Consider the following 18,190-nt stretch of genomic DNA (forward strand, 5'->3'; position numbering starts at 1 on the left):
AAGAAGAGTGAAGGTTGATTACTTGATGGTGTGGGGCTATTTGGCAAAAATTTCCCTAAAGTTTCTCTACTCCTACGAGGCATGAAAGAGAATTTTTCTTTATAGGTGTTTTTTCAAAAACAAATGCAAAAATAGAAAGGAAATAAAGAATCACATATATTTACTGAACGCAAAAAAATAAAAAGAAATAAAAACTAGATCTACCTAGACACCTCCTCAGGAATGACACCAAAAAGATGGTGATCCCTGTGATTACACCAAGAGTGCTGCAACTTCCAAAGGCTCTTCAAATTTACTTTATCAACCCAAGTTTTTGTACAAAATTAGAGGTGACAATGCTATATGCACAGTAGATACATCATCCTACTCATGCCACCCTCAACTAGGTCACTTGATCACTAGGGTTCTAGACCATTCCTCTACTGAACTGAAAGGAGTCTAACTATTGAAAGTATAATGTAAAAGCTAGTTGTAGTGCAGAGAAAGAAAATTCTTCTCAACTTTGAAAAAGAATGCTGTCAACTTGTAAATGCTATTAAAGGACACTAATCTTATGCTAATTTGTAGAAAGGAAACCACGCTAACTTGCACTCAATCATCTAGATATTAGGGTTTATTTAAAACATAATATTAATCTACCATTTCATTATTCAAGAATGCATGCATTGACTATCTAATTCACACCTTTAGAGTAAATAAATTTCTAATTGCCAAATTCAGAAATGAAAGAACTAATGTTATATGATCTTGCATGAAAGGAAAAGGAGTGAAGATACTAGTCTAGGTGGCACTTTTGGCCATGGAATCAAATCTGAGGGATCAAACTACTCCTAAACTAAACTAGGCTATCACTACTGGTCAAAACACGGTCAAAATAAGCTACTACAAGTGTGCTACAGGATGTTGTTATAAGATTCCTGTACTGCTACAGGAAGTTGGATAAGAGGGTTTGGAGGGTAGGAATGGTGAGATGAAGTGTTGGAAGGTTGTATTAAGGTTGTGGGAAATGTAGGGAAGGTGATCAACACCCTTAGACAAGCCCATTACTTCAAGAAGGTCGGATTTGGGCTAATATTGCTGCTCACGGTAATTGAAAAATAGAGATCTAGAACAGGGGTTGGCATGCATCAAAAGAAGGGAGAGAATACCTAAATGGAGTTGGTGAAATGGGTCCTTGCCTGCAGATCCAACAACCCTGCAATAACACGTGCACATTTTTCTCTTTTCATTTGCAAATTATTACAAGTTAATGTGGAAAAGATGAGTTGAATTTGGAAAATCTTATCTAACTAATGCTAAGAACTTTCTCTATGAAATGAGCTACCTCCTAAGCTAGAAGAATCATGAGAAGCAAAATAACACATGTAAATCTTTCCAAGAAAGCATAAACAACTATCTAAGTAATGATAAAAATTTATATATCCAATGAACAAGAAATCACACTTTGTTTTTGGGTTGTGATAGTGGGGTACTCAAATCATTATCCCATGAGGGAAATGAGATAGGGGTCACTGTCACAAGATTTTTGATGGATTTTATTGTACTGAACTACAAGTAATTTAACCTCCAAGATAAAACAAACATGAATGAGAAGCAACTTAATCAATATTCTAAGATAAAAGAAACATGAATAAGCTTCAACAATTAATCAACATTCTAGATTAAGAATATAGATACAAAATAGGAACTTTTGCAGCTAGGGTTGGGCCCTAAGCCAAGAGCTTCAGCCCTCTGATTCAACTGAGTGCTAGATCAAAACATAAATTTTCATTATCATTCAAAAAGTGTCAAATACATAATCAAAATAATAGTGAAATGTGCTTTAGCTCAATGGCCTCTTAGCTACAATAAAAATTCGAATCCTAATGAGTCCTTTAGCTTGTTTATTTATAAGAAAGTGGAGCTACCAACAACGCCCTAGAAAATAGGGATATTTGAAGTTCCCTAACTTGATAATAGGTGAATATAACTCTTCTTTGACTTGAATTGGCTCGACTATCAATGAATGCTACCCACTTGGCTATCAGTGACACCAAGTTGATGAAATAGAGTGGGGGATCTTCGACTAATTAGAGTAGTTAATGAGGTAGACTAGCTCCTAGAATATCTCTTGCTTGTCTACTCCAAGTTCCTGCACTCAAATAAACTCAAATTTGCTCTAATTCCTACATTTAACACACATTAGGCCACAAGACATAGCAACACATATTTTACTCTCACACTAAGGATAATATAATGAAACATGTAGATAAATGTGAGAAAAAAATAATTTAATAAGCTCGAGGATGTCGTTGTGACCCATATAATATACTTATTGATGAGCCTCATAAGATATTATTCAACCTCCTAAGTCACGCTAAGGAAGTAGAACCGATGGAAACAAGCCATATAAACATTCAACATCAACATTAGGACCCTCAAGAGCTAATCCACCCTTTCTGCTGACCAACCCCTGGGTCCCCTTTAGAATTTTGACCACTTGGCCTTTGGACGCTCTCATGCTATGGGTGTGCGAGTGTCTAGAGACCTATAGATTCTCTCATAGGAATGAAAGCTAATATCTAGGGACTATGTTGCACAGTGTTATGCCAACGTCCCCAGGATTTGAGCCACTTTTTCAGGAACGAAGCCCATGTAACTACCCAAAATTAAATGACATATTTAGAACAATAAAATAACAGATAAATGATAGTACAAACTTAATTACTTGAACAATAACCTGACTAAACCCCTACTATCCGTGACAGACATTTCATACAACATATCATGAATATGTAATCTATAGGTGTAAATAACATATCTAAGCATAAGGGTCTCATACTTAGCTGAGAATCGCTAAGAAACATTGATGCCTCAACACATCAACTACCATTTCATCCATTAGATAATAGATACATTGTTCATTTATTTATGAGTAAAATCATGATGAGAGCCATATATAGCTACTGTCATAAAAGATATATATAACCAGCGTAATAGTAGCAGAAATATGAATGAAATCACAATCTTATAAGCCACATATAACCAGTATAATACCCATGGAATTACAAGGATAAGTAACATCATATTGATGATGAAAAATCGAAACCTGGGATGGGACTTCCATGTTCCACCCATCCATAGAATGTCTCAGCCAAATCTCTCTTCACCCATTCACCTTTGTGCCATATTCCAAGCATAAATGTGCGATCTCATAGAAAACATCAATAAAAACCATCCAGTGCTTCCAGAGGTCATCCACCTCAACCCATCATATAATGATTCCACCTCACGGTTGGAAATCATAAAACCATCATCAGATTGGTCTCTATCCAAGCCTTGTAGGGCTTCTAGAGCATTTTTCCAACCAAGGCTTCTAGGGCTAGTGATTCAACCCATAACTTTTATTGGGCTTCTAGAGCATTTGTCTAAACGGCGGTTCAAGGAATAGTAACTCAACCCACCAATGGCTTCCAAAGCATTTTTCTAACAAAGGGTTCCATGACTAGTAACTCAACCCAAGTTATTACAGGGTTTCTAGAGTGTTTTTCCAACCAGAGCTTCTAGGATGGATAACTAAACCCAAGCTAAGGAAACATGTGAACCAACCGAAACAAAACAAGAAAAACAAATGCACAATCACCATGCCTATCCAAGAAACAGAAAGGCTAGGAAATCCATTGTCAATCCCCACCATCCTCTATGCTAATGACAGATCAAAATTAATAAACCACATGCATATACAATGCATGATAAAACTAGTGAGGAAAACATACATGCAACTCGATACCTACAAGAAACATCTGATGTAGTTGTTGATCCCAATGTTCTCTTGCACTTTCCTACTCTTCCTTGGCCTTATTGCTCCAAAAATCCAAGTATGCCACACCCTCAAAGAGTCCTCCAAGGAAACCCTAAGTATCTAAGAGAATGAGAGAGAGAGAGAGAGAGAGAGAGAGAGAGAGAGAGAGAGAATAACGAGAGAGCTCCAACACTGAATTAACAAAAGCTTACCAACTAATCATCAGAAGCCTTTTTATGAAAGATACCTCTATTTTCTTCATTTTCCTCCTCACATGCAATATGTGACCTTTCACCTCCCATTTCTCCTAATTTTAATTATTTTTCATAAATAAATTTGCCAAAAATTCTATTTTTCCTTTCCAACTCCTTCGCCATTTCCTATGCCAATTTTCTTAGCCATTAATAACAAAATGAACACCCACAGTAGGATGTCTTGCCCAACATTCAGCTTGGAATAAGTTTTCCATCAACTTTGGTTATTATTTTTTCTTTTATTAACTTTTACTACAGGGATTTCCACCAAGGCTGTTACACAATTTTTCCACAAAAATTGTCCAAGATGCAATTGATTTATGAGAACAAATTCATCGATTCCACATAAATTGAATTTTTCTAAATATAAATATGCAATGTGTACCCTTTATGTGTGTGGTATATCATGTAGATCAAAGAATTTCTCGATCTATTGTATCCATGTTACTAGAGCCTTACCATCAAACTTCCTCATATAAATATTTAGAATGTGGTGGGTCTTAAATACAACATTTGAGCCTCTAAAATCATAATTCATATTCCTTTTGACCTCATCATGATTTTCATGGATTACCTTGTCACCCCTCGGATGTCTTTCTTGCAACAACTTTGTCAACCCTTTCAAATTGACATTCATCGCGTCCATGTCTACTTTAAGAACACCAATATTTTATTTTAAACCATACTTCAGACCTTCCATGGTACCTTTCACTTTTTCTTGTAAACTATCCATGTTTGCTTCTAGTTCATTTTTGGTACTTTTTGCGAGAGCGAAATGTGTTGCACTTGGTCTCGTAATTTTGATATATCATGTTGCATATCTTCATCTTCTTCATGTGTCATAGTAGAGCATTCTCATTGCATACTAGGTGTACTTATTTTTTTGTTTCGAGGCATTTTGGAATCAAACAACAATATCTATGCATCACTATGCCCTTTGAATCACTTCAAACTAATTTTTCAAACAAAAGTTATGCAAGATTTTTGATCTCATACTTTTGTGATACATATTGATTCTTTGAAATTGACTTTCACATTAATCACATCATAAATATTTGTTGGTTGACATTTCAAACCCTCTAATGTGGTCCATCATCAGGACCAAGATGAAAAAATCAATCTATTATTAGGAATAGATAGCAGAGATACATGTTCTAGAAATAGCCATTAAATTTATAATTTATTTTAATCAAGAATAGAACATTAAGAGCAGGGAAAACTTTAAGAATGGAAATTTATCTTAAAGTTTAGAACCCTTGGCAAATCCCACTAGTCCATAATATGAAATCTATAAAATGTTTGGAGATATTTTTTTAAACATATTCAAATTTATAATAATTTTATATAGCCTATATATAATGTTTTTGCGATTTTTAGGGTAAAATAATTTCATTCTATAAAATTTGGGCGAATCATTTTCACAAGAAATTGGAAATTAGCGAATCTCATTTTTGGAAAAAGTATAGAAATTAACCCATGGGCAAATATTAGCCCCTGCAATTTTCCTTGATTAAGAGAGAGTTTAGTTGAATATAAAATATTAAAAATATTTTGTTGAAAGTAAAAAGTATAGGAATGTTAAAGGAAGAGATTAGGTCAATATTTAATAAAATATAAAATTAATTGGTGAATAGATAAGTAAAAGAAAAAAATAAAAAATGGGGTGAATTTTATACCCAAAAAAAAGAGGGGAGTGGGGGAGAAGAATAAATGTCATTAATGAGAAAATATTATATTATATATTAAATTAAGGGAAAGAAAGGGATCAAATTTTTTGTTTTTGTTGTTATATTAGTATAATTAGTAATATAATGTTGAATTATATGTTATTAAATTTTAAAGAAGAGATTAATAATTTGACTAAAAGTGAAAGAAGAATATTAAGGTATATTTATAGTGAACAGGGGGAAGAATATATATATATATATATGTATTACAAATTATAATAATATATTATATGTAACAAATGAAGGGAGAGAGCTCAGAACAAATATGAAAAAAAAAGGAATAATACCAAATGAATTAATATAAGGAAATAATATATTTAAATAAAAATAAACATAAGTAAATAAATAAGTAAAAAGAGGAAAAACTTAAATGGTCAAGAGGAGAGTAAAAGAATCCAACTTTTACTCAGTTTCCAACCATTTTCGATATTGACATTTTTTGCATGTTTCCCAATTTCCATGGCCTCTCTCAACTTAATATGGTGGAAATGGTCAATCCTTCTGATGACCTCAAAATCCTCAATGTAGACATAATGCTTAGTTCTCACTACATTCTTAGCCATAACTGAGGAACAAGAATGATTGTGCTTAATGTCTATTATATGTTCCTGAATTCTTACATTATTACATTGAATGGTTTCCCCAATGTGTGGAATGCTACACAAGCAAGAAATTGACTAAACTCCTTTCATGTCGTTGGGGTTCATAGGGTCATTAACAGATCAAAGGAGGCTTCTACATACTAAGGGGCTTGAAGGTATCAGAGACATTATTCTTTTTAAGAATATGAGAAATCTTATCAGTGGTGCCATGGATGAATGGAAGTTGAACATTGGAAATTTGTTCATCCTAATCATTTTTCATCCTTGGACCTTATATTTTTGAAAAGCTACAAGAGCTTGATGTCTGCTATAGACATTATTTTCAAAAACCTTCAGAATATGCGATCTCTCATCTTCAAGATGATTAATATCATAGATCCTAAGAGCACAGGTAGCAATAGTGTTAAGAACTCGTAATTTAGCCATAAAATGGTGTGAATTGGCATGAAGATGTTGTTCCGTGTGAGTTTTTTTGTAGAATACCTGATGAGATAAGGAACCTTCGCCCATTATTGAGAGGAGAACATGAATGAAAGGAAGGCTAACATTTAACTCAACCTTCATAGTGAATTTGATGTAATCAAATTGAGAATTAAGATGATTAAGGAAAAAAACTAACTTCTCAAAACCATAGGGATAGACAACACAAGTATCATCAAAAACATTTTCCATAGTTTGGGTTTAAATTGAGCCAAGGCCAAATATTTGGTCTTAAAATCTTCCTTGAAAAAATTAGCAATGATAGGAGAGAGTAGAGAACCCATGCCTATTCCACATGTTTGTTCGTAGAGTTCACCATGTAATATGAAAAATGTAGATATTAGGAAAAGACGAACTAATTTGGCTGTGTCATCATTGATGACCTGATTTATGACATTAATGGTCTGATTAATCGGGATTTTAGTGTAAAGAGAAACAATATAAAATCTTACCAACAAGTCTCCAGGGTCTAGCTTAACATCAAATAACTCCTTGATAAAGGAAGTAGAGTCTTTAACGAAGGAATTAGTGTGACCAACCAAAGGTTTGAGCTTATGTGCTAAGATTTAGCAATAAGATAAGTAGGCCCACCTATTGTGTTAATAATGAATCTTTGGGGGGGCCAACTTTAGGAGTCTTAGGAAGACCTCAAATTATGCGGGTGATATATTTTCTAGGAGGACAATCTTGAAACTATTTTATCTCTATAATTTCGACCTCACAAGGTCTAAAGTATTGTCCTATGGCAGCCCTTTAAGTCTTCTTTCCAATGACACAAGTTAAACCAAGATTGGATTCTTCAAGGTAAAGTTATGTCAAATCTCCAATGATGACCTGATTATGGTTTGGATTAGTAGAGAAAACTCGTACAAGATGTCACACATCATTTTTTCAACCTTCGTCCCTATTTGAGACTGAATTGTCGAGCATGTAGAAACCCTAACTTCTTCAGACCATATATTAGAAAATATAATGAACCAAGATCCAAACAATTTACATGAATTTCACCATGATTTCAGCTCAACATGGTCAGAATTCCAGCATCTAAATCCTTCTAGAAAAATTTTTATAGTGAAAATTCCAAGATGGCCTATTTGAAGCAATCAAACCCTAGAATCTAAAGCTCTGATACCAAATGTTATGCAACCAAATAAAAAAATCATAAGAAGAGATAGATCAATGACTTGAAAATTAGCCTCTTCAATGGGGAAACATACTTTAAATCACATAAATGATAAATTCTTTGATAATACAAATGGCAATGCCCACTTGGTATATCTAGTAGTCTAAGGGGTGATAATATAATGAGAGCCTACTAACAATAATAATGTAAGGGAACAATAATAAAAATAGTGGGCTTCTATAGGTCACAACAATAACAATATGGGGGCTACACGGGCACAATAATAACAATTTGGGGGCTACACTAACAATAACAATAACAATAAAGGGGTTGCACTAGACTATTATAGGGGCCTAATGGAACCACTTCATTTAATTTTTAGTGGCTTGTTTCTCCTCGCCTCCTTATGATTTGTGAGGTGGACCAAACACAATGATTATCCATTTTATTCTTGTTTAATCAAGAATATGGTCAAGTGAGAGCTTGGCGAGATAGGGAGGGATGGAAAAAAACTTCAACTCTATCCTTCATGATTTGGATGTGAGCTAGTGGAAAATAGGGCCTATCCACCAAACGCACTCACAGATGGAACATGAGACATTTCCTCTTCCTCTTCTTGTGTCTTGGGACATTATTGAGCAGAGAAATTTACACCTACAAGAATATGAACCTTCACTGATTTACTATCCTACATATGAAACCTCTACAACATTGTCTTTATATACTTTCTCTCATTTAAGTAGAGCTTCATCTTTGTCTTCTCTTGTTTAATTTCCATGCATAAAATATAATTTGCAGCACCACGATCCTTCATGTCGAATTTAGAGGACAATTGGGTCTTCAAATCTTGGATAATCTCTTTTTCATTTCTAATCAACAACATAACATCCACATACAAGACCAAATAAATAACATGGTCACCAATTAATTTAAAATACACATAGTGGTCTAGATTTCTCATTGTGAAGCCAAGTACCCATATATATTTATCAAATTTTTGATACCATATCCTTTGTGATTGTTTTAAGGCATGAAAAGACTTTTGTGACTTACATACTAGTTCTTTCTTACCCTTCACTATAGAGCCTTCAGGTTTCTTGATGTATATCTCTTCTTTTAGATCCCCGTGAAGAAATATTGTCTTCACATCCATCTGTTCTACTTAAAAATCAAAATAAACAACAACAGATAAAAGTAATCTAATAGAATCTAACTTGGCAACACGAGAAATGATATCACCAAAATCAATTCCCAACACCTAGGAATAACCTTTTGCTACTAATTGATATTTGTATTTCTCCACCTGCATTCATCTTCTTCTTAAAAATCTATTTTTTTCCAATGGGTTTCCTTCTAGCCGGCAACTACACCAGATCCCAAAATTCATTTCTATCCAAAGATGCCATTTCTTCAACCATGGCCTCTTTCTAGAGTTTTCCATCCTCTGAATCCACTACCTCCATGACAGTTCTGGGATCATCATCAGCAATAGATAAAGAAAAATTTGAACAAAGAGAAGATGGACTATACCTCTCGGCTTTCCTTCTCTCTTGAACTGATCTTCTCAAAGCAAGAGTTTATGGTTCTTCTAGTTTTTATTCTTCTTATGATGTAGAGCCTGATTCTTCCTCCGTTAATTCAAACTCAAACTTTTCAGGTTCCTTTGGTAAGACTTCATGCTTAATAACATCCTTCGCCTCTCCAAACACCACATCTCAGTTGTATAAAACCTTCTATGTTTCTAGGTTCCAAATGTTCTAACCTTTTAAACCATCCTTCTACCCAATAAAGAGGCACCTTTTATATTTAGTATCCAACTTGGTTCTTTTCTCCTTTGGAACATGTACATATGCATCACAGTTGAATTCCCTGAGATGTGAGAGAGAGGGTTTCTTACTATTCCATACCTCATGTGAAGTCTTATCCTCTAACATTGATGAAGGTGATCTGTTAAAAATGTAACATGCAGTATCCACTGCCTCTACCCAAAATTCTTGTCCCAATGTGACACCACTGAGCATGCTTATTTCCCTTTCCATCAATGTCCTATTCATTATTTCAGCAACTCCATTTTTCTCAAGTGTGTATGGAGTAGTCTTTTGATGTGTTATACCACACTTCTTACATAACTCTTCAAATTCCTTCATGCATAAATATCTACCATTATCTGTACTCAACACCTTAATCTTGTTCTCTATCTAATTTTCCACGAAAGCCTTAAATTCTTTAAACTTGTTAAATACTTCTAATGTCTTCCTAAGGAAATATATCCATGTATTCCCCTAGAAGCCATCTATAAATTAGAAATCGTACACATACTTTCCCAGTGATGGCATTGACATAGGTCTAAACACATCACTCTACACAAGCTCTAATATCCCTTTCACCCTCTTGGCACTAGAGGGGAAACTCACCTGATTCTTCTTCCCATATACAAAATGTGCATAGAAATTGAAAACTAGAGATAAATTAGACATCGCCTTCCACCATACCATTACCGTGTATTATTCAAAGGCCCTTTTCACCAATATGTCCAAGTCTTTGATGCCACAACATGGCCTTTTCTCTAGAGACACTAGATATTGAGCTCCACTTTTAGGAACCACAAATTTTTTTCATCCATTAATAACATTGCTAACCAAAATATTGTATAGAATCCCAATTTGAACTCCCAACATAAATACCAATGTTTCTCGAACCGTCTTGCAGGTATCTTTCTCAAACACTATTTTTGCACCTGCATCATCCATATTTCTTACAAAAATAAGATTTCTAGCCAATGCAAGATTATGCAAAACACCAGGAAGTATACTAACCCTTCCACCTTGCAACTTCATCTTTCATTTTCCATTTTTGATGATTATGGCTTTCATGTCATTCCCTAAGAAACAACATCACCATCATATTTCTCATACTTGCAAAACCACTCCTTATTGAGAGTAAAGTGAAAGGATGCACCTGATTCAATCAACCATGCCTCATGATATACATGTGTACTTGAATAAGAAGCCAAGTACACATCCCCACCTTCATGTGGGGTGGTTTTCACCTCTACAAAAGCAACATAATCATGTCCCTTTCCTTTCTCAGGAGTTTTAGATTTACAATCATTTTTGCAGTGCCCTCCTTTTCCATAATTCCAGCATATTTGTACTTCTTTTCCTTGAGATTTAGATCTCCCTCTCGATTTAGATCTCCCACTTGAATAATTACTTTTGTTTCTGTTCTAGGACTGGCCTCTTATGGACAAGGCATCTCCATTCTCATTCTACATATTTTTCCATCTCATCTCTTTTGACAACAAGAATGAGACTATTTCATCAAAATTCAAGGTAGTTATATTGGTACCTATAACAACAACCAAACTATCCCACGAATATGGTAGAGAACACATCAAAATGATGCACTTATTTGCATCTGAAGTTTTTATATCAACATATAACAATTTCCTTACTATGGTATTAAATTCATTCAGATGCTCTATCACTGAGTCTTGATCCTTCATCCTCAGACCATACAATGTTTTTCGTGGGAACAATTTGTTCACCAGAGACATATATTGGTGCAAAGTCTCTAAATTGTCCCAAAAATATTTCATCCTAGCTTCCCTGGTACATTCAACAATACTGAATCTAGGAGACACAATCATATTATGCTCTTCACCTTCCGATCTAACTTTGCCTACTCTTCGGCTGAAATTCTTGTTGATGTCGTGCCTCGATCTAAAATAATCAATTGTTCTCAGTCCACCAACAGATCCTCCATCTTGAGCTTCCACAACTCAAAAAATTGACCATCAAAATTCTTGATCTCTATCTTTCCATCGTTTGCCATTGTCTTTCATCACAAGAATCGATCTCACAGATCTCCCACTAAATAAGGTATACCACAGGGCTCAACAAAATACCTGAGCAGCAAAGGCATCCCCTTGAAGTTGAAACAACTATGATACCAAATGTAGGTTTTAACCTTGTACATAAACTATCTGCAACCAAATTCTTAAAAGAGAAAAATATATAATGCTCAGAACATAAAATAAATATTCTTAGAGATTTTCCACTAGATCCCAAAACCAAGACTACCAGATTAATTTTTCATTATATTCCTTTCGATGTTACAATATATATATCTATATATATATATAAGCATTCATAAACCCCAATCCATTAACTTTGGATTAAAACATAACCATAGTTCCTTTGTCAAGAATCAAACCCCTCTGTCTCACCTTCTTCAAGTTTCATCCTCTCCTCCTTCCCCAAGGCTTCTCCCAAGCCCAATACCACAAAATTACCTATCACAAAATTCCTTTTCTAATCCTCTCCCCCGAGTACTTGCCCTTCCCTTGAACCTTAAAATATATCCTCTCATTATTGCCTGCCTAAATCTATTTAATAAACTAACTCCAAACCCCTTCATTACCATAAAATCTCAAGGCACTTACTATCTTACCAACTATACTAACCCACAAATATATGTCTCGGCTCTTTTCCTTCTTGCAAGGTTAGACATGACACAACCTGACTAACTTTAATTAATTCCTATGAAAATAATTGTTCAAACAATTAGTGATACAATCAAAGTTGAAAAGTCATCAGAGGGACCTAAATTAATTAAATATTAAATATGTGATAACTTTAATATTAATTTTTAATGAAGTTTAGGCTACGCATAATCTTAATCATTAATCAAGTTTAAGGTTGGTCATAAACTTAATCATTAATCTATCGTCTCGCATAATAGACCATAGAGTACTAGTGTATTTGTGTGAGTTGTGGGTATGTAGCTAGGATTTGCATACCTCATAAGTATACTAATAACAATAATAAAGGTCCATCACAATAATTAATTTCACAATGGGTAGGATAATAACTTAGCATAGCATAGTAGGATCAAAGAATGAGAATTACAACTCACAACAAAACTAAACTTACTCACTCAAAGCATTGGGACAATTGTCTAGCATTAGGGTGCATAAAAGGTGACTCTCTCTTAATTTTATTTTCTTTTATAGGAATTTTTATTGTTGCCACTTGTTTTCTCATGAAAATTATCAATTTCTTCAACCCTCGAAATTCGTATTATTCACCTTCGCAAGTGCTAAGTTTTTTATCAACTTTTTCGTGAGTTTCAATTTCTTATTTCATTTAAAATTATTATTTCCCAACACACAAAACATGTCTCCTACTTTTTCTCTTAGTGGTTAGTTCATCTCCTTCCAATTTCCCTTATTTTGGTGTTCATGTGATCTTCTACTTGAATTAACTATTAGATGTTAAAGTATGCCTCTAACACCCCAATCTCTTGTTTTTCAATTTTCAATTTTTTTTGTTAGAGATTCCAATTTTATGTTTATATCACATGGAGTGTTCTCATAAATATTATTTTTCCTATAATTTTTGTATACACACCTAAAACTAAAAAAAATAGTTACACTAGTTTGTTTAAATTTCCTTAATTTGAGATCATGTTACCACCATACCTCTTATTTCTCAAGTTATATGGAATTTAACAATTTCAATCAAACTTCATTGCATTCATTGTTTCACATTCGCTTTAAGTATTTAATCCTTTATCTTGAAGTCCAATTATCATTTTATTTTCTTGTTACTAAGGATTCGAAGTCATTTTTTTCCTTCATGAATCACCTCACCTAATTCCAATGGTCCACAACACTTTCCCTTTAAGTATTTCTTCAAAGAGAACATTTTTGCAATGATGGAGACAACCATAAACTCTAAGGTTGCATTATGGTAGCATTTGTCGTGGGACTAATCATGACTTAGAATTAAGATATCTACCCACACCTGTCACTTTAACCTCGTCAGTGACAAAATTTTCAATTCAACCCTTATGGCATTGTGCAACTTCAGAGTGGAAGTGAGCTAACACACTTCAATCTAATTCATCGTTGTAGTGTGAATGAGTAGAATCAAGATGTTGTTCCACCCCTCAAAAGAAAATCAAATTTGTTCTGTATAATGGAATTAACCATATGTGAGTTGTTCTACATCCACTATGCATGCCATCAATATTTTATAGCATATTTATCATTAATAATTCAAATTCGATATCAAATAGTACTTAATGATAAATTAAAACCACTACTCAATCATCAATAACATCTATCATAATGAGTAATCATCATACCTAAAATCTAATACATATATATATATATATATTAAAAATAAAAAATTAAAAAACATATTTTATATATATAAAATAAAAAATTAAATTTATACAAATTTAAAAAACCTATATAAGAAAATTATTCACTATAACTATTAGTGATTATTATATTGTATTGTATTTAAGTAAACACTTCATATATATTGACAGTTGCTCGTTGCTTCTAGTACTTAGTTATTAACATCTATCTTCTCATTATATGTGGGCAACTATAACATAAAAAATTATCATTGCATTTGAAGTCGGTATAACAGCATAAAGATCATAAAGACATCATGCTCGAAAATTGTTTTACCAACTAAAAACTCCAAAACTAGACAGAAGGTTTTTTTCACGTGAATATAAATATTCTACTTTATAAAATAAAAATTATTAATCGTATCACTCTCGGCCACGCTTGCTGCCAAGACGTCGTAATGGATGGTAACAGATGCTTCCTATGACTTTCAAGCTAGAGATCGACATTAATAGCATGACCGGCAACTGCAACTTTGCATGAAAAAGCATTCCTATGCATTAGGAAAGATTTGATTCTCTTGCGCAATAATGTGAGTCACAGTAACAATATTACAAATTAAAAGTTTCAGACACTGAAAACACACTGAATTGTCTCAAAACAACCGAAGACTTATCGCTCCTAATGAAAACATCAAAATTATTCATCTTATCACTCGTAAACAACGCTTCCTCACACTTCTGAAGCTTCCTTATGGTGATAGATGATTCCTAAGACTTTGAAGCTTGGGATCGTTTACAAGATAGCAATAGCGTGACTATAACAATAGCATGACTGTAAGAGGACATGGAGTATGTGTTTCAGGCAACTGCAACTTTGCATGAAAAAGTATACTTATACATGATCAAGGATTTGATTATCTTGCCCAATAATGGAATATGCCTCGGTTGTTTGATCCTCAACGGTGGCTTTATATCTGTACCGAAGAGCAATGACCACGAAATACACCAAATTGACAGCTTTATATACCGCTAGTAGCCAGTAAAAGTTATCGAGTTTGCCTTTGTTCAGATTCTCTGGCAGCCAGTTATTGTGACCGGGGCCGCCTGTGGTGTTCTGCACAATTTTGATAATGAAACTGCTTAGATAACTACCCACACCCAAAGACATGAAGAAGAGTGCACCCGCCACACTCCTCAAGTTTTCGGGGAATTGACTGTACAGAAATTCGAGCCCCCCGATTAGAGCTAACGACTCTGACAGACCGCTCACAAAATACTGAGGAACCAGCCACAGTGCTGACATAGGAATCACGTCTTCAGGTTTCTCCATCAAACCGTGGCTTAACGCCACGTTCCGCCGCTTGGTTTCAACAACCGCGGCTATGGCCAGCGAGACGATGGCGACGGCATATCCGACCCCCATTCTCTGTAAAATTGTTATCCCCCGGCCTTCCTTGGTCATCCGCTTGGAGAAGGGCACGATATGTCTGTCGTAGATGGGCAAAAACAAGATGACCGCTAGCATGCTGAAGGCTACAAATGATCCTGCTGGGATCTGGAAGTGCTTACCCACGTGTGTGTCCATCGTGTTTGCTTGCACAACAAAGAATGTGTATTGCTCTGTCAGACACACGGCGAGGCCAATCGTGCTTAACCATATGGGCCCTATTCTTATCAACGATTTCAGCTCTTCCACATGCTGAAGACTACACAGTCTCCATGGATGGGCCACGGATCCGTCTTCTTTAAAATCTCGGGTGACTTTTATGGAAGCCTTGTTCAGAAACCTAAAAATTAGTTACCCAATATCCATCAATTCAAATATAATTCAACTACTATGATCTATAACAGTATAACAGGGATTACAGTTCTACAATGTTTTTGAAAAACCAATCATAGCGAGCACGAATAGTTGACATATACTACTGAATCAATCCTACTTTTGGTTATTTAAGCTTACATAAATTGGTCTGTTCGAGCCATCGTTGAATTGACAACTCCGTTTTGTGGAGGGTCATAGTAATCGGATGTCTGCGAAGGCAAAGACAAATGGCATTTCCTTGCTGCAGCAACTAATACTTGAAGCAACCTGGTGAATGAGCTTCCTTCTGGTGTAACACGAATATAGAGCTTCGCCGCCAGAAAAAGGCTTGTGACGGAAAGGAACATCAAAATGGTGGGAATACCAAAACCCCAACCCCAGCTTATATAAGTTTGAATGTACACTATGACCGTCGTTCCGAACAGCATCGACATCATGACTGAAAAATAAGACCAGTTGAAGTAACTCTGTATACTTCTCTTCCCCTTTTCGCTTTTGTAATCGAATTGATCTGCTCCAAACACTAACGAACGCGGTCTGATTCCACCTGCTCCTATGGCCATCATTATAAAGGAGGAATAGAGTAAGGCAATTTGATGTCCTGATGCAGGTCTACACAGGGTTCCTGCATTAGCGTTGCACGGAGGCGGCCTGAACTGAGGAAATATGGCTGTAAGTGAGAGAAGAACCATTGCCTTCAAAATAAAAGCTAGCAGATTAGAGTTACTGCACACAGTCTCAGCTTGAACTGCCTTTAGAAAACAAACAGTGAAAACACTTCTTTCAAGTTACTGAATATTGGTTATAATGGATTTCTGACTTTGTGGATCTTTAAATGTTATTATGTGATAAGCAAATAAAGCGATCCATGGAAAGGGCAACCTACGATGGAAGTCGCTATGCTGCCCAGAGCAATAGTCCAATATTTGCCAAGATAAGAATCAGAGATAAAAGCGCCTAGAAGCGGGGTAAAGTTCATCGTTCCCATCAACAAGCTAATAACGTATGTAGCCGTCACATATGGCATGTGGAATTCTTTTGTTAAGTAGACGATGAAATTTGAGCTGAAACCCACAGTTACTAAATACTCACAACCCGCGTTTCCTGCCATTTCAACACCGACGAATGTAATTCCTATCAGAAAGATACATAGATCGCCAAATTAATCGCCTATACAAACACAGTTGGCAAACATACCCATCTTATCTTAACAGTGAAATTTAAAGATATCCAAAATAGGTATAACCATGGATAAAGTTAAACAAAGTGGTTCCCAAAAAAACACAAATTTTGAACCAGTGCTGTTAGCTACTTGCGGTAAGACTAGTTTGACTAGTTTATTTGTGAAAGGTAGAATGTAGATTGTAACAAAACAGGAAGCTGCTTTCCTGAGTTTTATAGAGGACATCAAAAATCTATCAGTGATCATAGACTACACGCTCTAATGTTTCCTGAGTTTTATAGAGGACATCAAAAATCTATCAGTGATCATAGACTACACGCTCTAATGTTTTTGCGTAGGGAACACAACAAAGATATTCTTGCAAATGTAAATATCTTGTATGTTTTTTTCTTTTTAAAAGCTACTTGCAGTAAGGCCAGTTATAGAAAATTGGGCTTTTGGGAATCTTACGTTTGAGAAGATGAAACATAGAAGGCCAAAAAGGGAAAATAACAAAGAGACTCGAACGAATAAGTCAGACCAACTTAGCCAGAACGAACAAACCAGACCAAAATGGAATCGTATTGGCCAATTAACATGAAATGGTTATCAGAAGCCCAGAAATAGAAGCAAAGAAGTCATGCCTAGCTACGCAGTTATTTCCATGTCTACAAAAATGAAGGAAGCTACAACAATGGAATGGTAGAGTCACCTATGATAAAAGGCATAGTTTTCCATCCTCCTTTGTTGCTGTGATCAAAGGACCCCTCCACATCTCTCTCCCCTTCCATCACCGACGGGACTGTAGTTCTGTACCGCTCACTTGTCAAATCGTCTTTGTCTCCCACTGGTAGAGAACCCAACTCCACCTGGTTGTGGGTAGCCATGGCTCTCCACGCTGATGAGCAATGAGGAAGGACGCGGAAGAGTAGCACAACCAGATGAAAATACTTGTTGCTCAATCCGTTTATGGCCACTTGGAAGTTACGAGGGCAACCAATATTTATTTCCCTATTGACTTATTAATGTGAATATTTATTTCCCTATTGACATATACTTGTTGCTCAATCCGTTTATGGCCACTTGGAAGCT

The 18,190-nt window shown here is 35.2% G+C and overlaps 1 protein-coding gene across 1 annotated transcript; it reads right to left on the bottom strand.

Annotated features, from left to right (window-relative positions):
* Positions 1-15,006: 15,006 nt before the first annotated feature.
* Positions 15,007-17,985, bottom strand: LOC149142989 (protein NRT1/ PTR FAMILY 3.1-like). Its single transcript, XM_089451644.1, has 4 exons — positions 17,811-17,985; positions 16,823-17,040; positions 16,075-16,631; positions 15,007-15,901 (listed from the first exon to the last, which is right to left on the bottom strand). Exons 1-4 carry the CDS (start codon positions 17,983-17,985, stop codon positions 15,007-15,009), a joined length of 1,845 nt encoding a protein of 614 aa, XP_089307770.1.
* Between the last annotated feature and the right edge of the window lie 205 nt (positions 17,986-18,190).

This window comes from Pinus tabuliformis, chromosome X (assembly GCF_031772625.1).
Source record: "Pinus tabuliformis cultivar Carrire ecotype Pingquan chromosome X, CPIR1, whole genome shotgun sequence".
NCBI classification, from domain to species: Eukaryota; Viridiplantae; Streptophyta; class Pinopsida; order Pinales; family Pinaceae; genus Pinus; species Pinus tabuliformis.

What these genes read in the sequence shown, in the direction of transcription:
- LOC149142989 (XM_089451644.1), bottom strand. Translation starts at nt 17,985, where the DNA reads ATGGCTACCCACAACCAGGTGGAGTTGGGTTCTCTACCAGTGGGAGAC. An exon ending in GCAGCATAGCGACTTCCATC is followed by an intron (nt 16,632 to 16,822) that starts GTAGGTTGCCCT and finishes TTTATTTTGAAG; the next exon opens with GCAATGGTTCTTCTCTCACT. An exon ending in GCTCGAACAGACCAATTTAT is followed by an intron (nt 15,902 to 16,074) that starts GTAAGCTTAAAT and finishes ACTAATTTTTAG; the next exon opens with GTTTCTGAACAAGGCTTCCA.